This window comes from Eutrema salsugineum, unplaced genomic scaffold, assembly GCF_000478725.1.
Source record: "Eutrema salsugineum unplaced genomic scaffold, Eutsalg1_0 scaffold_16, whole genome shotgun sequence".
Taxonomy (NCBI): domain Eukaryota; kingdom Viridiplantae; phylum Streptophyta; class Magnoliopsida; order Brassicales; family Brassicaceae; genus Eutrema; species Eutrema salsugineum.
This window is the reverse complement of record NW_006256858.1, coordinates 297,509-323,926: the sequence shown is the minus strand read 5'-3', so window position 1 is coordinate 323,926 and position 26,418 is coordinate 297,509. Positions and strand designations below refer to the sequence as shown.

Sequence of the window (26,418 nt, the reverse complement as noted above, 5' to 3'; positions counted from 1 at the left end):
CCCACTGGGTTTTTCCTGGTAAGGTTTTAATGAGGCAACATTCCCCAGCGCATTATCGAGATCCCGATTGAGTAGCTGGCCCGGTTCACTCGTCCAAGGGGGAGTGTTATAACACATATCATATATGGACTCTTATACCGGCCCATTAGGCCCATCAGGACATTGTACTTAACCTAGATTCTCTATGTACTCTATATATACATTCCAGTGATTAATAAAGTTTCTAAGTTTTCACAACATTATCATGTTTTTTTTATTAATCATGTGATGAAACTTATAAATTAACCTCGTTAAAAATGGGCCTAGATTCAGTTGATTGACGAGGCCCAATACATTGTCAAGGCCCAAAATGCATCGATTAGGGTTTTAGTATATTGTTTCATTTTCACTTGCCTACATTAAATAAAACCTTCCAGCCACTTCAAGCTGATCTAGGGTTTCTGTTTCGCCGCTCAGGTTCGTCCTTCTCACGATCTCCCTCTTGCCTTCTTCTCAGCTTCAATTGCTTTCTTCGTTTTCTGGGTATTGAATCATGTCGTTAAAGTTTTTTGGAGACGATTAAATTTTTTTCATTTTCTCGGGGTAAACAAATGATTGATGATTCACAATCTCCGGAAAAATTATTTGTATTTTGTTGATTGGTTACCGCTCCCAAGATTTGAAGCTTTGTTTTGATCACTGCAATTTCTCTTAGAACTGATTTGCTTTACTGGGTTTAGCAGGTTTTGTGGTAAGGATCGCTGTTGTTTGAGTAATGGCTCCAGCTAAAGGTACGGCTTATCCATTGAAATCTGATTTGCTTTTGAATATGATTGGACTATGGGTTTCTACATCGTCTTGTAGTTCATGCTGTGTTCTCGCTTGCCTGACTCTATGATTTTTGTTTAATTTTGATTTGACACGGAACAAAGTTTTCTTAGACTCCTTGCTTGTTTTTGAACCTATTGTTAACGAAACAGCATTTGAGCTTAATCCGAAATTGAGCATTTGATGCGTAGTGTTTACTGTTATATGTCTTGTAACTAGCAGAATCTTTGTGGAAATGGCTACTAATGGTTATTGATTTGTTAGCAGAATCTTTTGCTTGCATGCCTTGTACTTGTAGATCATAAATCATTTTTATGGCTTGAGTTTTAATAGAATTTGACTTGTAGCCTTGTAAAGATTCTGTTTTTGAAGCTTTCATGATTGATTCAACTCTCTGTTTCTCTTTTTGCAGTTGATGTCACTAAGAAAGCTGACCCGAAGGCTAAGGCCTTGAAAGCTGCGAAAGCAGTGAAATCAGGCCAAGTCTTCAAGAAGAAGGATAAGAAGATCAGAACAAAGGTGACTTTCCACAGGCCAAAGACATTGACAAAGGCCAGGGACCCAAAGTACCCACGTATCAGTGCAACTCCAAGGAACAAGTTGGATCATTACGGGATCCTCAAGTACCCTCTCACTACCGAATCAGCGATGAAGAAGATTGAAGACAACAACACTTTAGTCTTCATTGTCGACATTCGTGCTGACAAGAAGAAGATCAAAGATGCCGTGAAGAAGATGTATGACATTCAGACCAAGAAAGTCAATACCCTCATTAGGTAAACTTCACTTGAGTTTTCTGTTCCTCTGTAATTAAAATCAGAGGGATGATGATGAGTTTAATTCAATTTTTCTGTTGTTGCAGGCCTGATGGAACGAAGAAGGCGTATGTGAGATTGACTCCTGATTATGATGCTTTGGATGTGGCTAACAAAATCGGCATCATCTAATCTATCATCCTTGTTCTCCCCTTTTTCTTTTGGAGTTAAAAACAGACTTTTTGTTTTTGTCTTCCATAGTCTCAGTTTTGCTAGAGAATTTAAAAGATCTTTATCATCATCTCTTTCTTGTGTCTTTATCGTTTTTTTGCGAAGATTATATGTTTGGTATTTTCTGGATGCGGTATTATTTCTTTTATCTTGTTCCAGTTACTCTTGCGGTCTCTCTCATACCTCTATTTAGTTATACTAAATCCTAATTTTGTATCTTTAATTGGAAAGCGTGACGCTTAACCAATCTTGCTATCAATATTCATAAACAATTTCCAATCAATGAAATAATATTTTTTTTGCATGTTCTCTTGGAAATCTTCTTGCAACTGTGCTAAATTCGGAAAACCTAATTAGTTTGGTGGGTCTACTACAGGAATCAGTTAGAGATTTTGATTGCCACGTTAAATTGTCGTTTTGGTTTAGAGAGAAGGGCTTTTATATCTAAAACTGTGTTGTGGCTTCTCTTTCTCCGCCATACCCACACACCAGAGAAATAATATGAGCAATTATCAAACTGTAAGATAGCTTCTCCTCTCTCATTTCATTTCCCTTTTTCTTTTCCCTTTAATTTTATTTCCATTTATTTATTACACAAATTTGATTTGATTTATCTTGTGTCCTTTTTTTTGTTTTTTTTTTTGGAAAGAGAAGCAGGTGTTGAAGCAAATAGAGCCATGGTGTGAGCTTAAAGACAAAGTGGTTCTTGTAACCGGAGCTTCTTCTGGTATAGGAAGAGAGATCTGTCTTGATTTAGGCAAAGCTGGCTGTAAAATCATCGCAGCAGCTCGTCGTATAGATCGTCTCAAATCTCTCTGCTCTGAAATCAACAGTTTCAACTCAACCGGAACCAACCAATTAGCCGCACCTCTCGAGCTAGACGTTTCATCAGACGCAGCCACCATTCAAAAAGCGGTCAAGAAAGCTTGGCAAGTCTTTGGAAAGATCGATGCATTGATCAACAATGCTGGAATCAGAGGAAACGTCAAGACGAGTTTGGAATTGTCAGAACAAGAATGGGACAAAGTCTTGAGAACCAACTTAACCGGACCTTGGTTAGTCTCCAAATACGTTTGCATTCTAATGAGAGACGCTAATAACCACGGTGGTGGCTCGGTGATAAACATCTCATCGATCTCTGGACTCCACCGTGGTATGTTGCCAGGTGGAGTCGCTTATGCTTGTTCCAAAGGTGGTGTGGACACCATGACGAGGATGATGGCTATTGAGTTAGGTGTTTACAAGATCAGAGTTAACTCGATCGCACCAGGGCTTTTGAAGTCTGAGATCACGCAAGGTCTTATGGAGAAAGAGTGGCTCAAGAACGTTACGGAACGGACTATACCGTTAAAGGTGCAACAGACTGTGGATCCGGGACTTACCTCTCTGGTTCGCTATCTGATTCATGACTCTTCTCAATACGTCTCTGGGAATACATACATTGTTGATTCCGGAGCTACGTTGCCTGGTCTGCCCATTTTTTCTTCGCTTTGAAGCACAAAAAAGCTTGTGTGTGTTGTGCAATAATATAAGTGAATGCATTTATAAACATTTTCTTTATATACATTATTCATGTCTTTGGTGAAAGTTGCTATAAAAGATGTATGACTTTCTTCTTTGACAAGTAGAATCTGCTTCAAGATTTTAATTGTAACAAAGGCTTTTTGAATTTTTTTAATCCCCGGTAAAATCATCTGTATATAGTAGTAATTCCTAATTTTGTATCTTTAATTGGAAGGTGTGACCTGCTTAAGTATCAAACTCTAAACTAAAGCTATCAATATAATAACAGATTAACAGTAGTCAGTGGTAGACTGGTAGTTCACAGTGGAGCCCACACTCTGAATAATTAATTAATCATTTTTTAAAGTTCTTCTTTCTCTTCCCTTTCTCTTCCCTTTCTCTACCACCAACTCATCACCATTATTGCTTCGAAATTAAAGCATCAGAACAGATCTAATAGTTTGGTAGTTATACGAACCAGCTACAGACTTAAAGAGAGAGAGAGAGAGAGAGAGCTTCTCCACCGCACACACACTTAAGGAACAATATGAGTAATCATCAAACTGTAAGATGTCTTTTATCTCGTTTACCATTATGCCCTTCACTTTTTTTTGTTTGGTCCTTTCCTTTTTTGTGCAAATTTATCAGACAAGCTTCTGAATCATGACAAATTCATGTGTTTCTGTCTTTTTTTAAAATCCGAATTAATTGATTTATTTGGGAAAGAGAAGCAGGTGTTGAAGCAACTGGAGCCATGGTGTGAGCTTAAAGACAAAGTGGTTCTTGTGACAGGAGCTTCTTCTGGTATAGGAAGAGAGATCTGTCTTGATCTCGGCAAAGCTGGCTGTAAGGTTATCGCAGCAGCTCGTCGCGTCGATCGTCTCAAATCCCTCTGCTCTGAAATCAACAGCTTCAGTTCAACCGGAATCCAATTAGCTGCACCGCTCGAGCTAGACGTTTCATCAGACGCAGCCACCATTCAAAAAGCGGTCAAGGAAGCTTGGCAAGTCTTTGGAAAGATCGATGCGTTGATCAACAATGCTGGATTTAGAGGAAATGTCAAGTCGAGTCTGGAATTGTCTGAAGAAGAGTGGAACAAAGTCTTCAGGACCAACTTAACCGGACCTTGGTTAGTATCCAAATACGTCTGCCTTCTAATGAAGGACGCTAACATCGGTGGCTCGGTGATAAACATCTCATCGATCTCCGGGCTCCATCGAGGTAAAAAGCCCGGTGGAGTCGCGTATGCTTGTTCCAAAGGTGGTGTTGACACCATGACGAGGATGATGGCTATTGAGCTAGGTGTTTACAAGATCAGAGTCAACTCGATCGCACCGGGGCTTTTTAGGTCAGAGATCACGCAAGGTCTTCTGGAGAAAGAGTGGCTCAAGAAGGTGACTGACCGGACTGTCCCGTTGACGGTGGAACAGACCGTGGATCCGGGACTTAGCTCTCTCGTTCGTTATCTCATTCATGACTCTTCTCAATACGTCTCCGGGAATACGTACATTGTTGATTCCGGAGCTACGTTGCCTGGTGTGCCTATTTTTTCTTCGCTTTGAACCTCCAATCTTGTGTACTGCGCAGTAATAAATGAATACAATTACACATTCTCTTTACATACATTATCCATGTTTTCTATGACACAGTGAAAGACAACAAAAAATATAGCCTCCAAAAACCTTAAACAAAATCGATATACATTGGAGCACTGAAGCAATGACCATGACCTACTCTGATACTTCGTCTCCAAAAAAAAAAGAATAAGCAGCTTCAACACCGACGAAATCTACACCTACAATCCCTATTTGCTACAGAACTAACCGTGGTTTAATACTTTTTTTTTCTTCTGAGCATTTCGTGTCTCTCCCGAGAAATCATTTGATCAGAGAGATGCCATAATCATTTCCATCCAAAACTCTATATCAGCCGATGTTGGCGTAGACCTTTACCGAAATGTGGTTGCATCAAACGGACATACAATCCATTCTTTGCTGCTAAAGAATCATGTGTACCTTCCTCTACTATTCTCCCTCCATTGAGAACCACAATGCTATCAACATGTCTCATCATAGCCGCTCTATGTGCTATTAGAATTGTTGTTTTGTTCCCCATTATCAATGTGTCAAGAGCCTCCTGCACAACCCGACTAGATTCAGATTCGATAGACGAGCTTGCTTCATCTATTAAGAGTATGGGAGCATTCTTCAGCACTACCCTTGCTATCGCTATTCTCTGTTTCTGTCCCGGGGTCAGTTCAACGCCTCTCATCCCGATATGTGTGTCGTAACCATGAGGTAAGCTGCTGATGAAATGGTGAGCATTTGCTATTCTTGCTGCTTCTTTCATCTCAGCTTCACTCGCATTATGCCTCGCATATATAATATTCTCTCTGATCGTCGTTGAAAAGATTATGGGTTCCTGCTGAACCAAACCCATGTGGCTTCTCAACCATCTCAAATTATATAACTTCAAGTCTCTCCCATCTAGTAGTATTTGACCAGCAACTGGGTCATAGTATCTCTCAATCAGTGAGATTATTGTGCTCTTTCCAGAACCCGAAACGCCAACTACAGCTACGGTCTGGCCCCCACTGACTTTGAGACTGAAGTTGCTCAGCACTAACACCTCGGGTCGAGTTGGGTAGCAAAAGTCGATGTTTTTCAACTCTATGCTTCCGTAGACATTAGGCGGCTTAAGAGCAGAGTTATCATCTGGTTCAATCGTAGGGACTCGATCTATGATTTCAAACACTGATATGAGAGACTTACGGCGCTTGAGAATATATGGTGCTAACCCAAATGGCTCGACGAGGGCAAATGTAGCAAAAGAGAAAACCATGTACTCCGTTATTGCTGTGGATAACGTCATATACCCGCGATTAACAGATAAGGCAGTGCACCATAGGAGGAGAGCATTACAGGCGAATAGAAGAAACTGTGAAAAGCCAAACGCAAAACCAATAGCCATCCCATGGAAAAAGCTCTGTCTGAGTATCCGCTGGAGTTGCATCCTATAGAGTTCCATCACCTTGTTACCAGCACAGAAAGCAACAACAGTGTAGATGTTTCTAACAGCATCCTCAAGGACTAAAGATGCCTTTCTATGCATCTCCTGTATGCCTTTTGAGAATCCAGCAAGCCACAGTTTCTGCAAATTCGTTTTGAGGGTGATTAGATTGTGGTGTTGCTAAATAAACACACATTTTCTGAGCTCCGTCCATGAGAATGAGATGGCAAAAAAATTAAAACAAAAAAAATAACGAAGCACGTGAATAGAAACGCAAATCGACAAATATATAACACAAGAATATAAATTTTAAGCAACCTTCTAGAAGAAAGGATGCAAACCTGAGCAATGGCAGAAAGAGTGAGTATTGGCAGAGTTGCCAATGCAACAAGGGCCAAACGCCAACCAAGCAACAACCCAATAAGAAGAGCAACAATAACAGCAAAACTATCTTGAATAAATATCGAAAGCCTGTTGCTGAAGGCAGCTCGGACAAAAGTAGCATCGTTGGCTAAGCGCATCGATAACGTATCTGGACTGTTCTCTTCATCATCAAACCATCCAACTTCGTTACGCAGCATCGCTGTAACACCAGGGAAATTTATTTAACTGAGGCAAGTAAAAGTAGCTAAAAGGTGGTGAAGTAAATGATAATGAACAAAATTTTCCAGTACCTGAGAACATCATCCTCCGAACTCTCTCCGTCATTTTCTCCCCCATTATACCAAAGTAGAAGTGCTGCAAGAAATTGGCAACAACTGTCACTATCCCCATGCAAGCAATGATCAAACACCATTTGTCAACATCCTCGCGCAGGTGGCCTCCTTTGCTCCTATAATATGCCGTTACTACCAACGCGATGACATAAGCCAGAAGAGGATTGAAAGAACCAAAGATGGCAGCACCAATACTCCCTAATACAGCATAAAGCCACTCTGGGAAACTAAGCTGTGCCAACCTCCAAAATGAAGGTGACTCCTTGTGTTGAGCATCCTTGCCCGCCTTACCATTTGCTGTAGTATCGTTTGAAGAACTAAGGGGACGGCTAAACGTCTGAGAATGGGAACGCTCGTTTTTAGGATCTGATGTCAAAAGGGGTGAAACAGGGGACTCTGGATCTGAGCCGTTTGATTTCTGACGAGTATACTGAACATCGATTTTAGGAAGTTCTGGTAACCTCATCTCGAAACTATCTTGCCTTGTCATAGTTGGCTCTTTATCAGAATCTTCCAGAGGCAAGTCATTTTCCCCCATTTTCTCAGGTGCAGTCGCAGGGCTATGATCATAAGATGATTCTTCAGTATTAAAACACAGTTCCTGGCGACGGAACATGCCATTACCTCTTTGAAGAGATGGAGACTTCATCATTTTCGGTGATGATGGTTCTTGGACGCCACAGGCAGCTGAAGAGTCCCTCTCAACCTGAAACACTGCAGACTCCTTGTAGTTTCTAACTGGCATCCTGTATGAACATACAAGTTCCTTAAACAAGAGGAGTAAAAAAAATCCACCCTCCTAACAATCATAACAGGAGAAAACAAATGCCCAAACATATAATCTGAAACATGACTTTCGCTACACAACTAACTGGTTATGTTCTAAGCTATCATACCTTCTCGGAAGCTTTGTTGCTTCTTCACATTTCAGAAGCTCAGCATACAGCCCACCAAGAGTTATCAATTCATCGTGTGTACCCATTTCAACGAGCTGACCCTCCTCCATCACGGCAATATAGTCAGCATTCTTTATCAAGCTTAGCCGTCGGGCTATTATTATGGTTGACCGTCCCAACATCAGAAGATCAAGAGCTTCCTGAACAATTCTTTCAGCTTCGAAGTCTAGTCCTCCAGTTACTTCATCAAGCAGAAGAATTGTTGGATTCAAAAGCACAGCTCTAGCGATCGAAAGTTTTATTTTCTGCTCCTCTGTCATCGCCAAACCGGCTCGTCCGACCTAGAAGGCAAACAAGGAAATTTCCACTTCAAGGTTGATACCAACTGACAAAACATGATTTCATAACAAACTTTTCAAAAAATGTCTACCTGAGTTTCATATCCTTTTTCAAGTGAGCTGATAAATGTGTGTGCATGCGCAATTTTAGCTGCCTCCTCTATCTGATCAAGAGTAGCATCACGACCATAGGCAATATTATCTCTTATGGTCAAGCTTAGCAGAGCAGGCTCCTGTGTAACCAGGCCAATTTGGCTTCTCAGCCACTCCAGTTTTATATTTTTAATATTTTCTCCATCAAGAAGAACTTCTCCTGCACAAGCGCAAGCCACAGATGTAGTCAGCTCATAATTGTCTCCATAAACAGGTGAGTGATGCATCTTATATCATAAGTCATTGTACCTAATGTCGGATCATAAAACCGTTCCATTAGAGGAATGATGCTGCTTTTTCCAGAACCATTTCTACCAACAAGTGCAACTGCTTTTTTAGCAGGAACCGTGAGGTAAAATCCACTCAAGATTGGAATTTCAGGTCGTGACAAGTAGCTGAAATAAACATTCCGGAATTCAATATTTCCTTGAACAGAAGCCAGCACAGCTCCCTCTTGATTAGCCACCGAGGATGAACGAGTTATCATCTCAAAAAGCCTGTACGCAGCAATCCTTCCTTGATCAAATGAATAAAAGTTTGTAGCAGCTTGATTTAAACCCCTGCCCAACATAATATGCATAATCAAGTCACATTATATATATATATATACTGAGATAAAGACAATATCAGTAGAATATGAAGCTTACAGGCCACTTAAAATAACAGCAAATAGAGCTGCTATTATTTCTCCGCCATTGGCTCTTCCATTGGTAACAAAGAATCGTCCAATCCAAAGTTGCAGCGCACACGAGCATATAGCAAGCCCGTAAGTAAACCCAAGTCCAAGGCCTTGCACAAGACTAATCAATATACCGTATCTCAGGGTTGCTTGAAGGGAGGTTGCATATGAATATTTTGCAAGAGTTTCATTTGTAAAGGCATATAAAGTCCTAATGTACGAGATCCCCTGCACATTTACGATAAATCCTTCTAAGAGTTAAAGAGTATTCACACCAGAAAATGGGGCCTGTAGGGTGCACATGACAAAACCACTCCTAATCATGCAGAGACTATTGAGTTTGATTACTACGCATTTCCAGTTATCTATTTTTAGCTTCCAGTTTTCATAGTTCAAGAGTTCAGCGATCAAATTGCCACCAACGAAATTCAAGTTTCGAATTGCGGTGAAGAGAAAATCTTGATGCTGATACCATAACTTTCCAATGATAATACCTGTTCAGCAATGCCGGCTGCTTCAGCATATGCATCTTGTATGTTCTCAGCAAGTCTGTGGAGAAATATATTTGATATGCCTCCCGCAGCAACGATGAAAGGGCCAGTGGCTAGAGTAATCAGTGCAATTTCCCAGCAGTTGACAAATCCAATAACAAGTCCACTGACAAATGTAGCCATGTTATGAATATAGTTTCCAACCTGCAAAGTTCAGGATCAAGAAAGAAGGTTACAGATATAGCAAAGACACATTACTCACAGTGAAAATGAAGATATGAAGGAGAACACTAGAAATGAGAGTCAACATGATTAGAGCTGGACATACTTTTTCGCTTAAAGCTGACTGTATGAGTAAGACATCGCTCAGCACTTGGCTCACAATATCTCCATTATTACCATAAGTATCAAAGAAACTCATATCCTGATTCAATAGTACTTGGACATACTTGGACCTGATCACAGCAGTCTGCCTCTCTCCAGTCAGTATCCAGCAAGACACCTCTATTATACGGAAAATTTAGTAATAGTGGATGTTAACATCATCATTGCAGTTGTGAGGAAAGATTCATACAATGAGAATGTATTTGTACATATAGCAATAAAAATTGACTTACCAATCCAACCAGATATGAAAACACCCCCGGCAATGTACACGATGGTCAGCGAAAGCTGCACAAACAAATTAAGTAACTTAAGCAAAAAAAAATGCCTTGTTCGTATCGATCCATTCAATCAAGAAATGAAGTTTTGAGCTGTTGAAAACACTCTCTTTAGCTACTCGACCTTCTAAATCCAGCAAATTACGAACACAAAACCTAATTCACAGCTCATTTTCAACCTCTAACACCATTTCTGAGGGGGAAATTAGGAGAAGAGCTTTAAACTAACCTCGACGAGTCGGTCAAATTGATCCTCAGATCTCTGCTGAGCGGAGCCATTGGGGAAAGCAAGGACCTCTACGATCTTCGCGAAGTAGTGTAAGTAGACAATAAGCGCAGTACCGTGTGCAGCAGCAGCTACGGAGCCGACGATCATAAGCACCCAATCGAACCGGTCAGCGCAAGCGAAGAGCTGAGAGAAAGGAACAGCTGCGGGAGGTGGCTCGACCTCATCGGGCTCCTCCATCTCCTCATCAACCTCCGCTTGCGCCGCCGTGGCCGTGCCGCCGGTGTCGTTTGGGTCGGGATAGGGAGACGGTGACTCGGGAGGCTCGGAGACCTCAGAGACTGGGGTTAACGGCTGCATATGAGGCGGAGACCATCCGAATAAACCTCTAGAGATCATCATCTTTGTGGAGGAGTTCTCACAAGGAGTATCCTCCTGAGTATAAGAACCCTAGATTTGTAGTGATTTTTGCGGATCTGCTAAATGTTGGTAGAGGAAGAAGAAGAAGAATCGTAGCAGAAAAAATAGTTTCCGCCTCTTTATTTTGATTTTGATTTTTCCAATAATTTTGTTGATATTTTTTGATCTTGTGTTGCCTGTGTTTTTAATCATGAGTTTTTTGTTCGTAGGCGAAAGAAGAAAACTAAAGAGAATAGTGCGCATTACCTACTGCCAACGGTCACGACGACTGCGAGTTTTTGTAACTAATTTTCTGGTAAGACTGATAATCAACTCTCTTTTTTGTTTTGTTTTCTGGTTATTTTACTCTTATATGATTCTTACCCATGTACATGTATATATCAAGGAATTTTGAAGTGGAAAGTATATGTTAAGATATCAAGTTGTGGACAGCAAAATTACAAAGATGTTACTTCACTCATGTTAAACGTTGTTTCGAAAAAGTAGTTCATACATTAGCAAAGCATGATCCTCTACTAATTTGTCTTTTTTTCTTTCTTTCTTTTCAAGTTGTATTCATCTTCTTATGTGGTTAATTGACTGGTTGTCTCATTCTCTGTATCATGACTTCATTACTTTTCAGTTATATGAAATATATGTTTTAGTTGGAAACGAAAAAAGATTCAGGAAAAGGAATTAGAGTTATACTAATTTTTGGGTTGGACATGTTATGTCAATATACAGTCATTCTTTAAATTTCTAGTAGATAAGTTAATAATCACAATAAATTCATTTCGCTGAGACTAGCAGATATATAATTGAAGACAATGTGCCATTTTTTCCTCCAATTCTTGATTGTCTGCTTCGTTTTCTGTCTTTTTCGTAGCTGTAAACATCACAAACTATATATTCTAATTTATATGCCCGTTTTGGTTAATAATCGAAGCTACAAAAACTGTGATTATTTAAGATTGAGACTGGGATAAAGAGGATCAAATTGAGCAAACTACATGTTGTGAAAATGAAGATAGGTTATGAAGAAGAAGAATAGGCAAGTCAGAGTATCGAATCTCTCTTGCTGGAGAAGAATAATGAACAAGAAAAAAAACAAAAAGAAAACAAATACATCCGCTTTTTCAAAACAAGAGAGCAGTAAAGTAAGTAAGCAACCAAACCAAATCAAACTTGATAATAGTATTTGTTCAAACAGTGATCTTGAAGGAATCTACCACTGTATGAAGTCTGTCTTTCATCTTCTCCCACCTCCTCTCATTAGCTCCGGTCGTCAATGTGTAGAATTTTCCTGAACAGCAAAAAAAAAAAAAAAACAAACACCATTTACAGATGAATCTTTAGCGATTTCACAAAAAATATTCAGATATGATTGTGAGTAGATATATGGAGGAGTTTATATACCATTGAAAACCGTGATTACACCCAATGCATGGCGGGTGTAGTTTCTAGCCTGAACAGTGAACTCAAACTGATAATAAGTCTTCCCATCGGCTTCGTGCTGCAACAATTGAAACAAACCAAAAACAATCAAAACCAAACCACTTCCTCTTATCATCACTCACACTCAATGCTGTTATAGTAAGAACCAAAAAAAGAAGCAGGCAAGTGAGCAGGACCTCTGATGCATCAATAAGGTTTGTTTTCTGATTTGGAGGGGCCAAAACTTTCTTTATCAGCGTCTCAGCGATCTGTGACCATATCAAAATACACACACCAGGTTCAAATCGAGATCAATATTACACAAAACAATCGAATGGAACATACATATAATACCTGCTTCGGAGGTCCGAATTCTTTAATAGTCTGTTTGCTAGTGGGGATCAAATTTACACTGACGCTTTCTAAAGGCTCAATCACATCTTTGTAAACCTTGTCTTGACCCTCAATCACAACTTCCTGACCATCCATACATTACATTACATTACACAACAAAAGGAGACATTTTGACATTGGTCTTTAGTCTTTGCAAGCAAAAATGTCTAATGATGATACCTGCCACCCAAACGGATAGAGAAATGAATATGCATCCTTGTTGTCGGAGACAGCGAGGAATCCCTTTTTGCTTTCTGCAGCAACTGAGCCAATATCAATCCTCTTTTAGGATATCATATCAGCAATAACAACAATTTCGCCAACAAAAAAAAAAAAAAAAGGATAGAAACAAGACTTACATGATGCTGGAGCTCTACTAAGCAATGAGATCCAAGGAGAAACAACACCGAATGTTACCACCAGACGCCTCTGACATTTATCTGACACAAGAAACAAAAATGTAAATGGTTTCTCGCGTTTATCTGAAAAAAGTCATGTAATTTTGAAATCAACAAGGACAAAGGTTTCAAATTTGGAACATTAAAAGAGAGAAAACACAGACCCTGAAGATGAGTAGACGGAGATTGCTCAGCACGAACGAGAAATGATACTCCTTTCCTACAGAAAGGAACACCAACAAATCCGCTGCTCTGTAATCACAGACCCTAAGGATCTATTGTTAGATAGAGAAACAAGTCCTGACAATTTCCACTTGATTGGCAATTTTGAAGAGAGTAAGAGAACCTTAGGGATGGAGATTGGCGAAGAAGGTGAAAGCTTCAGAGAAGCCATTGGCGATGTGCGGAGCAAGAGTGGAGAGATTTGGTAAGTCTTCTGTTTTTTTTTTTTTTCCTCTTTGTATATATGTGGTGGTAGAGACAGAGAGTGAGAGAGAGAGAGAGATCTTCTCCCTTATGGATTCGCTTCTTCCTCAGTTTTATCCACTTTGAAATTTCCTGACCTTTTAAAAATGTTAGGGGACGCAAGGAAAATATCGAGAACAAAAAAAAAATGGAAACCCAAAATATACAAGTGATATTTGCAAATAAAACTCCTCAAAACAACTAGTCTTTGCAAGATACATCCTGAACTATAAACAAAGTATAAACAACCCTTGAATGAACTACTAAAAAATCGAACATTAGTAAACACAAAAAAAATAAAGAGAGATAGAAATTTGAACTAAAAAAAACATAATTAAACAAAAATTAAAATATCTCCTAGCTATTAATTCCTATAAACTATTTAAGTTTAATTTAAAACATCATAAGCATAACTTAAATCAAATTTAAGTTAAAACATCATAAATATATGAAGGAAAAATAATTTCAGATTTTAAGTTTATTTATTATTTTCATGTGATTTAATCTTCATTACGAACTAATAAAAATAATTTAATATTAATGTAAAAAAATATTATGAGATAAAAATGAAAACAATAGACTAAGCAAGTTTCAAGTACTTTAAGAATGGGAAAAAAAATTCACAGTATCAAAAATAATATCAATAAACTAAATATCTATAAAATATTAAAAAATATTAAAAGTATAAATAAAAATATGAAATCAGCGATATATATGTGTGAAAAGATATATATGTATTGTGAAAAAATCGTAAAAATAGTAATTTGAAAAAAAATAATGAATTAGCACTAAATTATGAGTTGAATATATATATATAAAAAAAACAAACAATAGATGAATGAGATTTATTAAAATTATCAAAAAAGTATAAAAACTAATACATTGAAAATATATTAGTTTTTAATATATAATCTGAACCGAACTGAACCAACAAATTTAAACTGAACTGAACTGATCTATTTTCAATATATAATCTGTTTGGTTGAAGTTTTTCACAACCCGAACGGTTTAGTTCGGTTTGGTGTTATACTGAATCAAACCAATAAACTAATATACTTATTTTATTTAGTTTAATAGTTAATTTATAATATTAGTTTTTTGAATTATGGAAAAATATGAAATTTCACCTAAACCAACATACCATTTCTTTTCTTCAAATTGATTTATTCAGTTTAAACCAAATTCAAACCGAGCCAAATTTATTTCAATTAAGTTTGGTTAAAATTTTATTGAACCCGAATTAACCAAACCGAACCCGAAATTAAACTAAAGTGCCACCCCTACATTGGGGAGGTGAGGTAAAAGTTGATAAAGAGAAGAGATACGAAGCTATTGTAGAGGGCCAAAGAGCTTCTACGTTCGTCTATGGTCCTAACAAGCACTGTAGTGGGCATTTAGCAGTAGTGGGCACTTTATGAATGATCTAACGTAAGTGGATGATTACATCGTCTACGCTATTGGTCGATGTGCCATCTCCAAGTTTTATGATATAGAAGACTGCTCAGTTTTCTCCTCTCTTGTTGACATACCATGGCCTTTGACCTCTAAAAGCAGCCACTAAAAATTATGCTACTATGGCCATATAAAAGCAGCCACTAATAACTTTGTGCAGCAAACAAGATTGGTGAAGGTTGATACAAGGTTATACTATCCCTCAACCTTCTCTGTTTCTCTACTCTGTGAAAACTCAAGGATATATATATATATGCATGCATTTTGAGAGATACTGAAGAAAATTGAAGCGCCTATATAATCAAATAAATTCACAACAACTCTGTCTTCTTTGTTATTGATTTTTTCTTTTTTCCCTTCTCATCTTAAATCCTTAGGATCTTTTAAGAAATGTTGATTCAAACTCACAATTTGATTGAATAATTGTTGATTTTTTCTTCACATATAACATGATTTTTGTATGAAAAACCAGACATTTATCTCTCAAAAAGGGATAATCATTGTTTAATAAATCACAATAGTGTTCTATTCGTTTTTTTAAAATGGTATATAGCAATTTTCCGATCGCCTCAATCTTTGTTTTTTTAAATCGCCTCAACCTTTGATTGGTGTATTTGGATTCCCCCCTTACTTAAAACTGACTTGCAGTATCTTCTCACACAAGTATCAAGATAATTTAGCATAACACACAAAATATATATATAAATATATATTGAGACACATGAAATTAATTTTTAAGAATGAGCTTACAAATTATTTAATTGTGCAACAACAAATGAAACTTGATATGTAGCATTATCCTGACATGAATATTTTATCTTACATGTTAAACATAAATAATAATAAAAAATAGACTCCCACAGTTTTCATCCTATTTATTTAACTAGTAAAAATATTTTGGTTGTGAAGCTATAGTTTTTTTTTTGTGTGGATAAAGTGGTATACCAATGCTATAGTAAAACTTAGCAATAAGTTCTACAAGTGCAAGTAAGGCCAATATTTGGGAGTCTGTCCAAAGGACACCTACAGTCAAAAACATTAGTTATGTTTTTTGACGCAAAAGCTCTTACGCACGAACGGTTGTAGTCAGGAAAGTCGCATGACAAATTAGGAAAATCAGCACGAATCTTGTCGCACACCCTCTTCTTTCTAGCCTCCATCTCTATTAGTTTATATGAATAACAAAATACTTTTAATAAACAATTGAAAAACATACGCAACAAAGTTTTTTTTTTTAAATATATATATATAGGTTTCAAACTTTTTTCCTTTTTATTTGTCTTATTGCAATATTATTATTCGTAACCAGATTTTTAGATTTCGCTAGTCACAAATAAAAAAAAAGAACAAAATATTAACACCTGGAATCTGATTCAATACGAGGAACATGATAACACAATAAAGAAAAAGTAACTTAGCAGATCTCATAACTTCATAAACTGATAAAAGATAATTTTTGTTTCGTTGTAATGTCTTAATATTAATATCGTAGACATATCACACATATATATATATATATATATATCCAAGACACATGATACAAAAAAAAGTTGATTCCATTAAAAGGCAAGGGTGGAGCCAAGTCAACACCTTCATTTGCGTTACGTGCATTGCGATTAACCCGCACTTAATATGGCGTAAAAGAATTTTGAGTGCGGCCATTACGTTAAAAAAGAATTAACCCGAAAATCTTTATTCAACGCCAAATAAAGAATATTTCGAAAAATCGGTAGGAAGAACTACTATTTAAATATCATAAACAATAAAAAGTCTTAATTTGAGCATATCAGTTTAAAGAACTCAAACAACAACAAATGTATACATATTTAATTCATGGGTGTAACACGAATAGCACATATTGTCACAGCGCAAAGGACGACGTAGGACTTCACGTTAAAAAAAAAGAAAAAAAAAAGAAAGAAAAGTTTTTTTTTTGTCGAACATGTTAAGATTCCTACTATTTTAAGAGTTTACATAGTTGTGAAGACACTTTTTTTTTTTGAATAAAAGCGGCCAAGGTGTTGATTCGTATCCGCACATCAAGTCAATTTGGTAAATATTATTAGGTGGAGCTTGGAGATTCTTGTTAGATAGAGGTGAGGTCGATGTGATTTTGTCGAGGTCTTTTAAGTGAGATCTATTAAGCGAGATAAGAGTTAGTGATCACAAGTATCAAGTATTTAGTCTTTATTTTAGATTACGGATCCCGTAATAAATGAGGTTACAGGGCTATTATAGTGTTCAAATTAGGTTACATCTCGGTCAGAGTAGTTTGGACGACCGGGTAGATAGATCTGACCGACCGTCTATCGGAGTGTCGTGCTGGCGAGTTGTTTCATCTACGTCGACGTGGCGAGCTGTTTCATCTACGACGTGGCGAACTGTTTCATCTACGTCGACGTGGCGAGCTGCTCGATATATGAGGCTCGTTTCTCGAACGACTTCGTTTTGGCTTGGTGAATGCGCTTTTGTCCACCTTCGATTCTGTTGGGTTTCTCGTATTTGCTAATGGGCTTGGTCGAAGTTAGAGAGAAGGGGGCTGTGCTCAGCCCACCTACAACACAAGGGATTAAAAGTCACGCGCTCTACCACTGAGCTAAGACGGCATTTGTTGTTGTGAAGACACTTATTACATCGATAGAAATACAAAAAGGATGAAAAGAAAGAAAGATGCATGCGAAGATGAATACAATAGTTAATTTTGCGTAATAGTACACATAGATAGAAAAGTATAGGGTATAGATAACAGTGTATAGAGTAGATAAGAAATAAATGTCTTGTCTTTTGTTTTCGGAGAAAAGTCTTGAAGATGACATGTATATGTATAAATGGAGAGACAATAAACTACCGGTATGTAACATCGGTGCTTGTCTTCAGTAAATTCGTTGACTTTACATGACTATTCTAATAGGGTTAGATTGGCCGTGGTATCTTGTATCCTGGTGCTTCTTTTACAAGCTGCTCTTTTGATTTATACTCCATTCTTTTCGCAAGTCCAACTTCATTGCTAAGAAGATATATATAAATCAGAGAGTGTTACGAGTGATGACAGTCACCAATCATGCCTTGCACTTTAGTAATCGGGATTGGTTGCATGATCATATATTTCTTGAGGCATGAAATGGCGATTGATTTCCTTCTGCTATTTCCTTCTAAATTTTCTTTGAATATGTTTGGACCTATCTGTTTCTCTTGAGAGCTTTCTATTGGATTTCTCTTCTTTGGTGTTCGGTTATCTTCTATCTTTACATTTCCTCTTTCGCTTTCCCTCTCATTTTTCTAAATAGAAACATGGTTGAAAACCATTCTTTGTATTTCTTTGTTGTTATAACACTGAGTTTTAGTGTGATTTTCACATCTTGTAACAATATGAATCTCAACCATGATGAAGGTACGTATTATTCTTGAATTTCTTTATCTCTGAACTTTTTTTTTTTTTTTATTTGTCACTTCGATTAGAGCTATATATAAACTAACCAACATTTCATATACGCATGATAATAATAATGAAAATGGAAGTGAAAGCACTAAAGGAGATAGGAAAGAAGATGGAGAAGAAAGATTGGGATTTTAGAAAAGATCCCTGCACAGGAGAAGGGAATTGGGATGTTCTCACTTGCGACTGTTCTTTTCAACCTAACTCATCGTGTCACCTCATCGACATGTAAGTGTATTTCCCATTTTATTTTCCTATCTAGTTTTTGATACATATCAATCTACAAAAACACATTTGTTATAAATCCCTTTATATTACATAAATTACCAATATTCATTCATTTCATTTGATAAAATATGTTTTTTTGTGTGTTTGTTTCTGGTGTTCATAACCTCGTTTTATCTATTGCATACTTTGTTCTATGTCTGACCTGTCTGATATATTCCTCTTTGTTTATTTGCCTTTTGATAACTTCGAATGAATGACTGAAATTTTGTTGACAAAAAAATGCTAAACTTGTTATTAAAAAATACATTATTAAATATTTAATTATAAAACTAAATTGTGTCATTTGGCCAATGTTTTACCGAAACTAAAACGTATTCTGTATTGTTACAACATAATGTTTCTACTCCCCCCCCCCCCATTTTAAGATGAGGTCAATCAATGTATGTCGTTCATTGGTGATACAAAGACAAACTTTAACAGCAGAAACAAATATATATATATATATGTATATATATGTCGTAGGGCTTAGGCTCCCAATATGATAGGCATGACACTGTGGTTAGTGATGCTGATTGAAACCCATACCTCTGTCTCGGTTACATATTAATTATAATTATTTTTCATATATATATATATATATGAAATTGTAATTAATTAGACTTTTCAAACTAAAAGAGAAAAGAAAGAAGAACATAAATGAATTTCTTTCATGGTTGTTAATATTAAAAGAAGAATCCAAAAAAGTAAGCACATTTTTCCTACTTGTATATAGCTTGTCTCCCAAGAAAAATGTTTGAAATTGATACATTACAGACACCTTCTTCTTCTTTTATTATTTTTTGCAGTGTCTTGACGGCGCAGAATTTAACAGGCATTATCCCACCAGAGTTTTCAGAGCTGCGTTATCTTAAAACTCTGTAAGAAAACAAACATACTTTAGATTTTTACTACTTTCTCAATATTTGATTGTATATTAATAATTCAGAACGCTTACCATTTTGGTGCAGGATACTTAGCCGTAACTGCCTTACTGGTTCAGTCCCAAAGGAATGGGCTTCAATGCATTTGGAAGTCTTGTAAGATCGATTACTGTTGGTTTAGCTTCGTTTTTAATGTTGTGTGAATAATTAAAATTATTCACTAATTAATATGTTTGATGTTTTGGTTGTTCAATGGACATATCCAGATCTTTTTTGGGGAACCGATTGTCTGGTTCATTTCCAGAAGTGCTTACACGCATCACAACGCTCCAATCTCTGTAAGAGTATTTTTTTTTTTTTTTTTTTTTTTTGAAGAATGTAAAATTTATTCATATTGTACAAGAAATGCCTCTGTGTTTTTAATTTTGAAAGTGCTACCGAATCTAGATTATAATCTCTAGTTTACATAAAGAATGAGAAACTTCACTAATTTTGATTTCATCTTAATTTGTATTGGTTTCATCTTTGTAAGAGTTTTCCATCTTTGTATTGATTTGCATAATTTTGATTAACCAAAGACTTTTATTGAGATTTTTTTTTTTTTTTTTGGTTTGACCTCTATATTCATACTTGTTGATGTAGGTTGTTCTTAATGGTAATATGATTCTAAGGTTCTGATAAATGTCATCATTTGAAATGATGCAGATCCCTCGAAGGAAACCGATTTTCAGGACCAATCCCTCCTGAGATTGGAAAGTTGGTTAATGTGGAAGATCTGTAAAATTCTTTCTCTCATGTTATTTTGCAAGATCTTGTATACTTTACGTTGGTACTTACTGTTATCTGGTTTTGCTACAGATCTCTCTCTTCCAATTCTTTCAGTGGCCCTTTGCCTGAACAATTTGGACAGCTTACCAACCTGCGTTCTTTGTAAGGATAATTAAGTTCCCTTACACATGCGTATGTATATGGGAATAAATTAATGAATAAATTCATTCCTTGTTAGTTAATGATTTTAATATACTATTTTATTGTTGGTTAATGTTTTTAGTATATTTGTATACCTTGTATATATGGTGTGGTAGGGATATAAGCGGCAACAACTGTACTGGACAAATACCAGATTTCATTGGGAACTGGACACGGATAAATATGCTGTAAGGCCACATCTCTCTTCCAGTGTAGTAGATGTTCTCATAGAAAACATAAGAACTGAAGAATTGTTTCGCAGGAAGATGTTCGGTAGCGGTTTGGATGGTCCATTACCTTCTAGTATTTCCTACCTGACTAGCTTGAGCAATCTGTATGGCACCATCAAGAACTCAAATTTTCTCCGATCCATTTCCTCTTGAAACAATTTTGGTTTGTTGTGTTGTGTTTGGCAGCCAGATCAGCGATCTAGGAGGGAAATTGTCGTCTTTCCCCCCACTGGAGAACATGACATTTCTCAGCATATTGTGAGTTTAGAATACAATTTATCTGTTGTGCTGTAAAAATCTAGAAAAAAATTAACATTTACTCTTGGATGCAGGGAGTTGAGGAGATGCAACATAAACGGGCGGCTTCCAAAATATATTGGTGATATGATGGCCCTTGGAACACTGTAAGTCATCAAGATACATTGAGAAAACAAACAAAACAAAAACATTACGTTTATATTGCGTATTTATACATATGTTGATTGTGTTTGTTGCGTAGTGACCTTAGTTTCAATCTCCTAACCGGCAATATCCCTTCATCATTTACCAATCTGAAGTTAGCAGATTATATGTAAGGGCTTCATTGTATGAAATAAAGTATCAGTTTAGAATCTATATGTATATGTATATATATATATATATATATCCATTGATGAAGATAATTTTGAAATTTTCTCTATCAGTTACTTGACAGGAAATAAGTTCACAGGGGGTGTTCCAAACGAGTTAATCGAAAGAAACAAAATGATGTATGGACACACGTCTTGCCAACTTTCCAATATTTGCCATTAATTTATATATAGACTAAATAATGCTTCTTCTTTTTCTCTTTTTTTTTTTTTTTTTTTGATGTGGTAGAGATATATCCAACAATAATTTCACCACACAAAGTGCAGTTCCTAGTGGTGATTGTGACAAAACTCATAATGCGTCAGTTTTCACAAACAACTCTTATAATCATATATCACTCTGCTCACACGCACACAAAATGATAATCTTGTGCTTTATTTTCTAGGAATTTGGGGGAGAGTTTCTTCGGGTGGAACGAATCGTAAGAAACCATATTTCCAATAATCAATCATATATATATATATATATATGGTTTACTTAAAAAAAATGTTTTGTTCTATGATTTTTTTTAAAAAAAAAATCATATATTATAAATTGTAACGGATACGGTCTGTTACAAAATTTTTGAGAAAATATTGCACATTAAAAATACAAGAAACTTGAATTTGTTATTTTCAGGTACAAGGTCCCCCCTTGTTATTTCCAACACTTCCCTTGCCTCCAGCCTAAAAAAGACTGTAAGCTACAATATTGTTTTTGATGTGCCCATTTATCTTTTTTTTTTTTTTTTTTTTTTTTTCTCCGGGAGAATCTGATTAAAAACGTGAAAAAGTCCCACATCTTGATTAGATTAATGAATTTTGTTGCAGATAAGTATAAGCTGTACATAAACTGTGGGGGAAATGACGTGAAAGTTGAGAAGGAGAAGATATACGAGGCTAATCTAGAGGGCCAAAGAGCTTCTACGTTCGTTTATGGTCCTGATAAGCATTGGGCATTTAGCAGCAGTGGGCAATTTATGCATGAGAAAATGGATGATTACACCGTGTCCAACACGTCTACACTATCGATCAATGCTTCGTCTCCAAGTTTTATGCTTTACAAGACGGCTCTCTCTCTCTCTCTCTCTCTCTCTCTCTCTCTCTCTCTCTCTCTCTCTCTCTCTCTCTCTCTCTCTCTCTCTCTCTCTCTCTCTCTCTCTCTCTCTCTCTCTCTCTCTCTCGGTGCAGGGTGTGTTATCAGAGGGGAGAATGGTTGCAGTTAAAAAATTGTCTTCAAAGTCCAATCAAGGAAGCCGAGAGTTTGTGAATGAATTAGGGATCATCTCATCTCTACAACATCCAAATCTTGTGAAACATTATGGATGCTGCGTTGAAAAAAAGCAATTGATATTGGTCTATGAGTACTTGGAGAACAACTGTCTATCTCGCGCACTATTTGGTACGTTTCTTGAACTTTTTGATACCATGTACAGTATATATTTATATTCTGACACGAATGCTAAAATTCTTGTGATCGAGTTATTGTTGGTGATTTTATTTTGCAGGAGAGGACGAGAGGTGGAGGATAAAACTAGAGTGGCCAACAAGGAAAAAGATTTGTTTGGGCATAGCTAGAGGACTAACATATCTCCATGAAGACTCTGTGATAAAAATTGTGCACAGGGACATAAAGGCGAGCAACGTGTTGCTTGATGAAGATCTGAACGCCAAAATCTCCGACTTTGGTTTGGCAAAGCTGAATGATGATGAACACTCACACACCGTATTGCCGGAACATTGTAAGGCCTTTTTCAAGCAACACGTTGGGAAGGAAAAAATCATTATTTTCTTCTTGATACTCTTACGTACAACATGTATGTATCTCAGAGGATATATTATGGCTCCCGTGGTTACTTGACTGAAAAGGCAGATGTTTTTATAGCTTTGGCGTCGTTGCCCTTGAAATCGTCAACGGAAAAACCATACATGCATGATTCGATGAAACAGTAAACCAATTATAATTAAGTTTGGTTTTTGGCACGTGCATGTAGGCCTACGTTTTGCAAGACAAAGGGGAAGCTTACTAGACCTGGTCGATCCAGTGCTGGCTTCAGATTACTCGAAAGAGGAAGCCATGCTGATCTTGAACGTGGCTCTGATGTCCACTAACACTTCCCCGGCGTTAAGGCCAAAAATGTCGCAGGTGCTGAGAGTCTGATCGAGGATAAGACCGCAATGTCGTCGGAACCAAACTTGTCAGCAGTGAAGGCTTTTAAGGAAAATGTTTCGGCAGTGCGAAGCCTCCACAAGCGGACCTCTCCCACCACTGACTCTGTTGATCAGGAGAACACCTCAAAAGATGAAATCGTAGAAGAAGCATAATTTGAGTGTGAGATTACGTGGCTTATTCTCTAGCTAGACGTTTTTAATATCATTGAGAGTTTTACTAGTTTCTTCTCCAGACGTGTTTTAATTAGCAAATGATCCGAGCAGTGCCGTTTCGAACAAATTTGAGACTTTGTGCTACTAATTTATAATAGACTTTATAATATATAATTTTTAAAAATATTTATATGGTGAACTAATAAAAATATTTACCATATATAGGAGTAAAAGGTGGTAAACAATCACTGAATAATTAATTTAATAATTTTCATAAACAATGATTATTATATAACATTAAACACTTCAATTATCAAAAATATATGAAAAAAAATCTATCAAAAACCAAATATATACGTTATAAATCACTTATAAACAATGAAAATAAAATTAATTATGATAAAAAAAGTTTTTGTAAAAACCTTCTATTATGTTGACACTTGATACTATATGTTGTTCTTAAAATTTGTTTGTATTTTTTCCATAATTTTTTTTTAAAGCAAATTTTTTAAAAGCTATATTAAGTCTAAAATTATATTGGGTCTTGTGTTATATCCCAGGTCACACGTGCTAAGTGCCGGCCCTGATCCGAGACTACTCGGATTTCCAAAAAACAACTAAATACTATGAATAAGCCGATCGAAGGAAGATCTCGATTCGACATTCTCAACTTGTTCTAGAACAAGTATGATCTGTTCACATACTTTGCATTTTTTTTTTTTTCAGATTTTCTCAGCATCTAGACTTATACTACATCAGTCCAGTGGTGTCATGCTTATGATCCATATTACTCATGCTTATGTTTTCATTATGTTACGTGGGGTTTACGTTACATATAAAGTCAACCAAAATAGATACGAATGCTGAAACAAAACTCTATAAAAAACATAGTTAAGATTTTTGTTGTTGTTGCTTTTGCTTTTAGCTGTAGAAAAAAGAATCATTCGTGACAGTTCTACAGCGTCTGGCATACAGACCAAACGAATCTTCATACACACCACATTGAAAATGTCTTTTATCTCTATTAATCTGCAAATTAATAATAAATCATATTTTTTGGAATTCGAATTTCTGAATTTTCTAGTATAAAACATTAATAAACTATTAACCAGCAGGTTAAAGTAGCTTCCACGGATTATGTTAAGCATACAATAATCATATGTTTAGTTTAGATGAAAACATTTTTAGACTCTTTTTAAAAGCCCCACAAAACTATACAAATAAGCAGAGTATTCCTCACAGCCCATCATAAACTTGAAGCCCAATGGAGCCCACACCTCCAAGGTCGTATCAAAATAATCCATTAGGGTTTTTGGCGGTCTGGAGAGAGTTTTCGTGTTCACTTTGATGAATCAGTGAAGATGGTGCTGTCGAACAAGAAGCTGAAGCAGAAGATTCGACAAGGTTTGGTTGAATCTCTATCGGTCACGGTAACCGAAACCAATCCAGATTCCGTCTCGAACTTGCAATCTCAGTCTCTGAAAGAGCTCCTTGATTCAGCCAGCCACAGACCCAGATTGTCAAAGAGAGAGAAACGAAGAAACAGCGATACCTGCGCAAGAGAAGACGAGCCCAATGAAGGAATCCGAGACATGGAAATGGAGGGTGTCGTTGAGAAAACTGATAACAAGGATAGGAAGAAGAGGAAGAGAGACGATACTGTGGAAGGCGAATTAGGTGAAGAAGAACAAGGAGATGAAGGCACTAAGGAAGGGGAGGAATCCCATAAGCAGAAGCAGAAAAAGAAGAAGAAGAAGAAGAAGAATAAGAAAAGAAAGGCAAACAAAACGCCAGTGAAGGCTGAGGAAGGCAATTTAGAAGATAAAATTAAGTCAGAAGAGATTCAAGTTGATACAGAGAGGTAATTTTCGTTCCATCGACTTCATTTGAGCTCTGATTTTGTGATTATGTTTCAGCTATGTATATTGATTGCGTCTTCTTCATGTTTGTTTCAGTAAAGAAGAAGATGGGATTGTTCCTAAGAAGATATATGTTGGGGGTATTCCTTATCAGAGCACAGAAGATGAGATTCGTAGCTACTTCAGAAGCTGTGGGGTCATCACAAAAGTTGACTGCAAGATGCGTCCTGAAGATGGGGCATTTACTGGGATTGCTTTCATCACCTTTGAAGTAAGTTTTCCATGGAACGTTGCTGCTTCTCTTGCGTTATCTAGTTTTAGAGTCACGTGAAGTTGTGTAGGACTTTGATATGCTTTAGCATTTGTATTCAAGAACACGAGTCTCTCTGTTTGGTCATTTCTGTCTCAGAAATGAACTTGCCGGAGATAAGACATTGGTTAAATGGATTGTGTATTAGACTATATCTGTATTGATATCCAATTTTTGTATCTTATATTAACAGACCGAAGATGGAGCTAATCGTGCTTTGGCTTTTGATAGAGCTGCAATGTAAGTAATCTATAGTCGTTACTGAAAATATTGAGGACTTCCTTGTTCACAGTTGATATGGTTGAGTAACTGTTTTAACTTTACTTCCAGGGGTGATCGATTTTTGACAATCCAGCAATACGTGAAAACCACAACTTCCATTCCCAGAAAGGAGACCATCTTCTGGCTTCGCTCCAGAAATGGTGGATGGGTTATAACAGGGTATACATTGGGAATCTAGCCTGGGACACAACAGAGCGGGACATACGGAAACTCTTCTCTGACTGCGTAATAAACTCAGTGCGGT

The 26,418-nt window shown here is 36.8% G+C and overlaps 6 protein-coding genes and 1 pseudogene across 11 annotated transcripts in view; 5 read left to right on the top strand and 2 right to left on the bottom strand.

The window, feature by feature from the left end:
• The first annotated feature begins 388 nt into the window (after positions 1-388).
• LOC18020778 (60S ribosomal protein L23a-1) lies at positions 389-2,016 on the top strand. Of its 2 annotated transcripts, none has more exons than XM_006403412.2 (4): positions 389-456; positions 723-770; positions 1,220-1,583; positions 1,670-2,016. In XM_006403412.2, the coding sequence occupies exons 2-4, from the start codon at positions 755-757 to the stop codon at positions 1,752-1,754; spliced, it is 465 nt and encodes a 154-aa protein (XP_006403475.1). In that variant the 5' UTR covers positions 389-456; positions 723-754; the 3' UTR covers positions 1,755-2,016. The 2 variants fall into 2 exon arrangements, with proteins under 2 accessions (XP_006403475.1, XP_006403477.1); XM_006403414.2 differs by having other exon boundaries at positions 392-456; positions 720-770.
• A 223-nt stretch (positions 2,017-2,239) lies between these two features.
• On the top strand, positions 2,240-3,380 carry LOC18020777 (3-oxoacyl-[acyl-carrier-protein] reductase FabG). 2 transcript variants are annotated; one of them, XM_006403411.2, is made up of 2 exons: positions 2,240-2,312; positions 2,448-3,380. In XM_006403411.2, exons 1-2 carry the CDS (start codon positions 2,295-2,297, stop codon positions 3,285-3,287), a joined length of 858 nt encoding a protein of 285 aa, XP_006403474.1. In that variant the 5' UTR covers positions 2,240-2,294; the 3' UTR covers positions 3,288-3,380. The 2 variants fall into 2 exon arrangements, with proteins under 2 accessions (XP_006403474.1, XP_024013646.1); XM_024157878.1 differs by having other exon boundaries at positions 2,257-2,312; positions 2,451-3,380.
• A 326-nt stretch (positions 3,381-3,706) lies between these two features.
• LOC18020776 (3-oxoacyl-[acyl-carrier-protein] reductase FabG) lies at positions 3,707-4,913 on the top strand. 3 transcript variants are annotated; one of them, XM_024158052.1, is made up of 3 exons: positions 3,710-3,756; positions 3,794-3,861; positions 4,031-4,913. In XM_024158052.1, the coding sequence occupies exons 2-3, from the start codon at positions 3,844-3,846 to the stop codon at positions 4,856-4,858; spliced, it is 846 nt and encodes a 281-aa protein (XP_024013820.1). In that variant the 5' UTR covers positions 3,710-3,756; positions 3,794-3,843; the 3' UTR covers positions 4,859-4,913. The 3 variants fall into 3 exon arrangements, with proteins under 3 accessions (XP_006403473.1, XP_024013820.1, XP_024013819.1); XM_024158051.1 differs by having other exon boundaries at positions 3,732-3,756; positions 4,028-4,913; XM_006403410.2 differs by having other exon boundaries at positions 3,707-3,861.
• Positions 4,566-10,868, bottom strand: LOC18020775 (ABC transporter B family member 20). 2 transcript variants are annotated; one of them, XR_002900297.1, is made up of 12 exons: positions 10,470-10,868; positions 10,196-10,250; positions 9,907-10,082; positions 9,582-9,782; positions 9,056-9,315; positions 8,658-8,968; positions 8,348-8,568; positions 7,918-8,258; positions 6,980-7,767; positions 6,647-6,888; positions 5,121-6,446; positions 4,566-4,875 (listed from the first exon to the last, which is right to left on the bottom strand). XR_002900297.1 is itself a non-coding variant. In XM_006403409.2 (11 exons), exons 1-11 carry the CDS (start codon positions 10,866-10,868, stop codon positions 5,217-5,219), a joined length of 4,224 nt encoding a protein of 1,407 aa, XP_006403472.1. In that variant the 3' UTR covers positions 4,889-5,216. The 2 variants fall into 2 exon arrangements, 1 of the variants encoding a protein (XP_006403472.1); XM_006403409.2 differs by lacking the exon at positions 4,566-4,875 and having other exon boundaries at positions 4,889-6,446.
• Positions 10,869-11,829: 961 nt separating this feature from the next.
• On the bottom strand, positions 11,830-13,636 carry LOC18020774 (psbP-like protein 1, chloroplastic). The gene is made up of 8 exons (XM_006403408.2): positions 13,437-13,636; positions 13,255-13,342; positions 13,052-13,132; positions 12,873-12,955; positions 12,654-12,776; positions 12,497-12,568; positions 12,282-12,378; positions 11,830-12,168 (listed from the first exon to the last, which is right to left on the bottom strand). The coding sequence occupies exons 1-8, from the start codon at positions 13,482-13,484 to the stop codon at positions 12,068-12,070; spliced, it is 693 nt and encodes a 230-aa protein (XP_006403471.1). The 5' UTR covers positions 13,485-13,636; the 3' UTR covers positions 11,830-12,067.
• Positions 13,637-18,519: 4,883 nt separating this feature from the next.
• Positions 18,520-23,723, top strand: LOC18020773 (annotated as a pseudogene).
• A 1,328-nt stretch (positions 23,724-25,051) lies between these two features.
• Positions 25,052-26,418, top strand: part of LOC18020772 — a 2,615-nt gene continuing 1,248 nt past the window's right edge. The window contains 6 exon segments of the mRNA XM_024157767.1: positions 25,052-25,584; positions 25,679-25,853; positions 26,086-26,132; positions 26,223-26,289; positions 26,291-26,320; positions 26,322-26,416. Of these exon segments, the coding sequence (XP_024013535.1) occupies positions 25,085-25,584; positions 25,679-25,853; positions 26,086-26,132; positions 26,223-26,289; positions 26,291-26,320; positions 26,322-26,416 (914 nt within the window). The 5' untranslated portion in view covers positions 25,052-25,084.